Source organism: Ovis canadensis, chromosome 3 (genome assembly GCF_042477335.2).
Source record: "Ovis canadensis isolate MfBH-ARS-UI-01 breed Bighorn chromosome 3, ARS-UI_OviCan_v2, whole genome shotgun sequence".
In the NCBI taxonomy this organism is placed as follows: Eukaryota; Metazoa; Chordata; class Mammalia; order Artiodactyla; family Bovidae; genus Ovis; species Ovis canadensis.
In genome coordinates, this window is record NC_091247.1 from 8116986 (window position 1) to 8123573 (window position 6588).

Here is a 6588-nt window from a genome sequence, read left to right on the forward strand (position 1 = left end):
GACCACGCCTGGTGACCTTCCCTCCCCTGGCACAGCCTCAGGCTGGGCGTGCCTCTGCCCCACCGACTGTGCACCCCTCGTGCCCTAGCTGCCATCTTCCAGCATCCACAGGGGTCCTGAGGAAGTTGGGGTGACAGCACCTCAGCCCTTGCAGCCCATCTGCAGCTCCCCGGCCCTGGCTGAGTCTCTGCGTTGATGCCTATTGCAGGTGGCCGACTGTGGAAATGAGCTGTGGCCCCTTCAGTGTTTCTGCTGGGCCAGTCACTCCTTGAAGTCAAGAGTCATGTAAGGCCTGCTGCTGGCCTGGGGTGGGGGGTTAGGAAGGGTCCAGCCAAAGCTGGCCATGGGCCCTGGGGCCGCCGTCTCTTGCTGAGGACCCCAGGGGCTCCGGGAGCCATGCCAATGTGAGCCCAGCCTTTTTGCCTGTCCTCCTCCCAATGGCCCAGGAATCCAGGAGCACAGTCAAGCAGCACAGACTGGGGGCAGGGCACGTGTTTATTTAGCAGGCAAGGCAGGGCTGCATCTTCGGGGCTGCAGGAACCACAGAAGGGTCTCTGGGCTCTCTCCTGTTACTGGTGTCCAGGCTGGTGGGGGGCTTAACTGGCTGCTGTGCCGGGCAAAGGCTGGTGTGAGGGGGGTGGGAGCAAAGAGAGACCGGAGGCACCTGAGAGGGAGATGGGAAAGTAGAGACAGCAACTGTCCTGGGTGGGGGGCGCAAAGGTAGTTTGAGACCCCTGGCCCACTGGCTCCCATCCGCCCCCCGCCCAGCCGTACTTACTGCAGGCTCACTGGGCATCAATGCACCGGTCTGTGGGGGAGAGAGTCTGTCAGAATGGGCAGGCGTGTGTGTGTGTGTGTGTGTGTGTGTGTGTGACTTCTGCCCACTGGGACGCCTGCCCTGCCCCTGGGCACCCCAGGCCCCAGCCTGGCCTAGCAACTGCAGATCTGGGGGTTCCCTTCAGGGACAGGAGCAGGGGTTTGGGAGGAAGGCCTGAGGATGAGCAGCTCGGGGGGACCCCGTTCTCCAGAGCAGGCCAGCGAGGCCCTGCCACACATCCGCTCGGGCACCAGGCCGCCGCCTGTTTACCTGCTGAGCCCTGGCAGTTTCCTAGCTATGGGGGGCTGCTGGTTCCCTGGGCGGCCGTCTGGAGGCCCCTGCCCAGGCCAGGCCGCCTGAAGACAAGGCCGCCTTTCAAGTCAGTGGTGAGCAGGCCTCAAGGCGAGGAGGAAAGGGGCCCCAGACAAGAGGGAGGGAGGGAGGAGGAAGTGGTCCCACATGGTGAGGGCCTGGGTTGTAGAGGGAAGGGGCCCTGGGGCTGAGAGACTGGGAAAATTTGGACCTGGGCCTGAAATCCTCATCTGTCAAGGAGGAACACTTGGGGCCCAGATCCCTGGGTGCCCCACAGATCCCTGGGTTGGGGCAGGGTCTTCCTGAACCCAGAGTGGGTCCCAGAGAGGGGCTTCAATGACTGAGCAGAGGGCCAGGCCCCTCCTCCGCCCCCCTTTCCCTGGGAGGCGGGGTGGCAGCAGTGGGCCTGGACAGTCCGCATGGGCCATTACCAATCGGGACAGGGAAGATGATGTGGTCATCGGTGAGGCCCAGGGACTTGGCGAAGGTGATGAAGTTTTCCCTCACTTCAGGGGTCAGCTCCTTGGTCCTCCCTGTGGTCAAGGTGGCCGGCGGGCGGCCAGCAAACACTCTATAAACATTGCTGAACGTATGAACAAGGCCTCTGATCCCTTCCTCATGGAGGGTCTGCAGAAGGGCCTCCCTCCCTGGACCCCCCCCGACCCCGGCAGGGGCTCGGAGCTGAACTGGAGAGGACCTCTCCTGAACCGGAGAGGACCTGGGGGGCTGGGTGAGGGTGGGTCCCCGGGGTCGCGAGGGAAGGACCCACCGTAAAGGGTGATCTTGAAGTACCCCTGTTTCCTTTGAACCTTCTTGAAGTACACTATGGCAAACTGGTTGTAGTCGGTGTTCACCACCCTAACGGTGTAGCTCCTTATCCCGGGGAAGCCTGCGTGGAAGATGGGAAGGACAGGGAGGTGTCAGCCTGCCCTGGGAGGAGGGAGCTGCTTTGTTCCCCACCTGTCTACAGGGGCTCTCCACGCAGAACAGCATCTGTGTGGAGGGGCGAGGAGGTCTGTGCCCCTTCTAGGAGGACCCTGCTCCCCCCACCTTCTGGAAGCCCAACCCCAGGGCCCACCTCCCTCAACACTCACTCCTAATATTGCCCAGGGTGAACTGGCCGGGCCGGGAGCTTGGGACAAAAGTTCTGATCCAGTAGTCACAGCGCTCGTCCCTGCGGGCGAGAGATGGGTGAGTGAGGGCAGAGGGGACAGGGGCTTGCGTTCCTGGGGCTGGACATGGTGGGGGCCAGGGCTGCAGCTGGAGGGGCTGGGATTCTGACACCCCTGGTCTGGCCCAGCCCAAGATAGCCCATCCCCTGCCACAGCAGGAGGTCCCCTCTCCACCAGCTCAGATGGGCCTCTGAGCCTACCTGTGGGTGTTCCTGCCTGGTCCACCCTGGGCCACCTGACCCTGCTCAGATCCTCCCTTTAGCACCCACTGTCCTTTCCTCTTCAAGACTGTCTTTCCTTGGTGGTCTTCCCTACACACTGTCCCAGACCCCATTCCTCAGGTGTTTATCCCCTACTCCTATCTCCCCTCTGCTGCTTCCCTGCCTGTAACCTCTCCTGGGGGACTCACCCTCCAAGGTTCCAGTTTGTTCCATGCCAAGGACTCCTCTAGCTCCTGGATCAACCCTGACCTGAGTTCCACCCTCTCTCCTGGTATTCCAGAGCGTATCTCCCCAAACCCATTCTCCCTCTGCTTCTTGCTGCACACATGCTCCAGCCTCAGTCTCCCTTGGGTGCCAGAGGGGCTTGGTGTTCCTTGGCAGCCACCGTTTCTCTCTCCACCACACCCAGAGGGACCCTGCTTAGACACACTCCTCCCCAGATCACTTCTGCCCTGGCGTCTGAGGACCCTGGCAGTGTGTGGGCTGCCCCCCAGCCAAGCCACTTATCAGCTCCTGCTGGGTAGCTGGAGGATGACTTGCTGCTTCCTGAAGGAGTGCTTCCCTCTGACTCAGAGTCCACCAGCCCCTGCTATGGATGCTCCGTGCCTCCTTCCGAGGCAGAGTGGCTCCTTCAAGGCCCAGTTCTGGAGGCTACCTCCCTGTAAGCCCTCGATGAAGACCTGGGTGGGTCTCCAGGCTGGATTCAGGGACCCTCTTCCCCATCCAGGAGACCCCTCCTCTCTGTCTCTTGTTTCCTGATGCCTGTGTCCATGTCTATTTGCACTGAAATGACCAATAAATGTTGATCTGATGTAGGAAGAGGGCTTCCCTGGTGGCTCAGCGGTAAAGAATCCCCCTGCCAATGCAGGAGATGCAGGTTTGATTCCTGGACTGGGAAGATCCCCTGAAGAAGGACGTGGCAACCCACTCCAGTATTCTTGCCTGGATAATCTCATGGACAGAGTAGCCTGGAGGGCTACAGTTCAAGGGGTCGCAAAGAGCTGGGCACGACTTAGTGACTAAACAACAATGCAGGAAGAAATGAACAAATATTAATATCTGAGTCCACTGCGGAGCAGGAGGATGAGTAACTGCCTCTCCTCCGGTCAGCCCTTGACTGTGACATGAATCTGCCTCTAGACACTCAAGCAGCCCCTTGAGGCTCCCCTACTTTCCCCAAGGAGGTGGCAGCTCTCACCTTAACAGGATGGAGGTGACGTTGTAGCTGCCGTCTTCCTTCAGCTCGTAGTTGGAGGTGTACATCTTAAACTGGTCTTGCTCTTCCTTCTTAATTGCATTCCCTGCCACGCCTACGGTGTACCACTTCCCCTGGAACTACAGGGGGTGCTGTAATAGGTGGAACCCACAAACCACCCTAGGGCTTCCCTACAGCACTGTCCCTGCAGGCACCGCTGGCAGCTTGCCCCCGAGCCAGGAGCCCCTCACACTGAGCAGCAGGCCCGAGACTGGGCATTCAGTTCCTGGATTGGTGAAGCCAGTGGGAGCTGGGGGAGGCCAGGCCAGGAGGGAGCCCTGAGGATGGTAGGGATGGGGTGTCCCCACCCTGGGCCTCAGTTTCCTCCTCATGCAGAGGACTGAAGGTGTTCCTGTCATCCACTCACTACAGAGATGATGGGAGAGAGTGTGGATCTAGAGAAGGTCTGTCCAGGTGATCTTCTTGCCAGCAAGGTCAGGGTCAATGTGGGGCCATGGAGCCTGGCTTCCATCAGAGGGCCAGAGGGCAGGCTGAGCTGAATTAAGCCTGGGCATCCTGCCCTTGCAGGTTCGCTAAGACCCTTCACCTCCCGTCCCCTCTACTCACACGCTTCCCTGCCCGCCCCCTGCTGCTGTCCCTCTGGGGCCCTTACCTGGTCGGCCTGGAAGTTGGGCTGCAGCGGGATCCTGGACAGAGGTGGGGCCCGCAGCAGTCTGGGGGTGGAACTCCGGGCCTGGGTGTGCAGGGCCCCCAGGAGGGTGAAGCCCAGCCACAGGAGACCTATGGACATGATTTTGGGGCAGAGGAGGCCGGGGGTCCAGGCAGCAGCTAAAGGAGGAAGCAAGTGAGCAGGCTCCCTGGGGGACCCTATTTATGGTCCACCTGACCCATGGCCCACCCCGGGGTGGAGTGATTCAAATTTTGCCAAATCCCGGAAGGGTGAGGCAACTGCTAGCACTCCTGCTGAAACACCTGGCAAGATTTCTGCCCCTTTCCCCGCTGGTCAGGATTGGGCAAGACCAGGGGCAGAGGGCCAGGGGGTGGGGAGGGGACCTTCCCCAGAGCTCCACAACTTCTGGCAGGGACAAGGGCTCCCTCCACACCCGCTCTGTGCCCCTTCCCTTCTCTCTGCTTGGTTCTGTACTTGGTTGGTGGTCCCCGATCCAGAGGAGCTGTCATCTCTGGCTTCCAGGAGCCCCAGCTCAGCCCTAGCCCAAGTTAGGGAATGTGTGATGAGACTCCTGCTTCCAACCCCCCAGTGAAAATAGAGAATTACTCACGCTCATAGCCCATGTAGTCAAATAGGCCTGGTTCTCAGAAGGGACAAGGAAGTATAGGGCAGCTAAGAGAATTCTAACCAGGAAGGACAGAGTGTGCGGTGTGAGCCCTGAGCTCTTGGAGCCCAGATCCTGCCCCCTGACCCCCCACCCAGGGAGCCCCACACGAGACCAGAGGCTGAAGGACACACATCTTCCTCAAGTCGGCCCCTCCTCTCCTCCAGCCCCTAAAGGACTTGGCCCCTGCTGTGGGTCCAGTAGATGAGACCCCCAAGCTGGACACCAGAGCCCCACGTGTGGATGCTCAGCAAAGCAGAGCTTGGATGCTACAGTCCAGGCACCATGCTGCTGGGGGTGGGGGACAGCACAGGCTGAGCTTCTGCACTGAGTTGGGGGGCAAGGGGCTAGGGCCTGAGGGCAGGCTATCCACTGGGCTGCTCCGCACACCAAGTGCTTTGAGTCACAGGGAGTGCAAGGTCTTGGTCTTGTCTTTTTATTTTTTTTAAGATTTTTTTTTTAAGGTGAACCATTTTTAGTCTTTAAAGTCTGTACTGTAACAAACAGTCACTTGTTACAGTACTGCTTCTGTTTTATGTTTTGACTTTGGCTGAGAGAGGCATGCGGCAGGTGGGATTCTAGCTCTCCAACCAGGGATCGAACCCCCACCTTCTGCATTAGAAGGTGAAGATTCTTTTTGTTCATTTATTTCATTTTGGCCACACTGGGTCTTCTTGCCGCTCAGGGACTTTCTCTAGTTGCAGTTAGTGGGGGCTTTTCTTTAGCTCTTTTTGTCACAGTAGCTTTCCTTGTTGCAGAGTGTGGGCTCACAGACTTCAGAGTGCAGGCTCAGAAGTTGTGGCGCTTCAGCTTGGTTTAGTTGACCTGTGGCATGTGGGATCTTCCCGGACCAGGGATGGGACCTGTGTTGTCCCCTGCCTTGGCAGGCAGATTCCTAACCATGGGACCACTGAGGAATCCTGGAGGATGAAGTCGTAACCATCGGGCCGCCAGGGAAGTCCCCTCAGCCTTCTCTCTGAGAGGTCATTGAGGCCGTGTGCAGTCTCTGGCCGCAGCCTTGGAGCCCAGTGGCCTAGGCCTGGGACGACCCCAGAAATATCCCTGCCATGGCTGATTCCAGCTTTGTCCTTGGAGGGAGGCACTTTCCTGGGGGCCTGGCCATCCTTGGGAGGCAGTGGCAAGTCCCAGCCCCTGGGCAGAGTCACCCAAATTGCTCACCATGCGGGCCAAGGCTGTCTAGAGGCCTGATCTGTGGCTGAAACTGAGGGTCCACTGGCCCCAAATGAGACTGACAGGGGCCTCATTGACTCTTCCCACCTGCTGCTTGGGAACCAGCTCCCCCGACCTCGGCTCTGGGGTGTCAGGCCCCGAGGGAAGAGGCTTTGGAGGGGTCCTAAGCTGGTGGGTGGGTTGTATCCTCCTGAGGCAGAGAGGCCCCCACAGGACCCCTGCCCCCTCAGGCCCTGCCCTGTCCGGTGGTGAAAACACAGGAAGCAGAGATGAGCAAAGCTTCTTCAGGATGTTACCACCGAAGCCCGCCCGCACCAGAGGCCAT

At 59.6% G+C, this 6588-nt stretch overlaps 1 protein-coding gene across 2 annotated transcripts; it reads right to left on the reverse strand.

Moving 5' to 3' along the window:
* Window positions 1-477: 477 nt before the first annotated feature.
* On the reverse strand, window positions 478-4715 carry LCN2 (lipocalin 2). 2 transcript variants are annotated; one of them, XM_069582311.1, is made up of 7 exons: window positions 4391-4715; window positions 3721-3857; window positions 2224-2303; window positions 1899-2018; window positions 1561-1662; window positions 779-808; window positions 478-664 (listed from the first exon to the last, which is right to left on the reverse strand). In XM_069582311.1, the coding sequence occupies exons 1-6, from the start codon at window positions 4526-4528 to the stop codon at window positions 786-788; spliced, it is 600 nt and encodes a 199-aa protein (XP_069438412.1). In that variant the 5' UTR covers window positions 4529-4715; the 3' UTR covers window positions 478-664; window positions 779-785. The 2 variants fall into 2 exon arrangements, with proteins under 2 accessions (XP_069438412.1, XP_069438413.1); XM_069582312.1 differs by having other exon boundaries at window positions 478-623; window positions 4391-4676.
* Between the last annotated feature and the right edge of the window lie 1873 nt (window positions 4716-6588).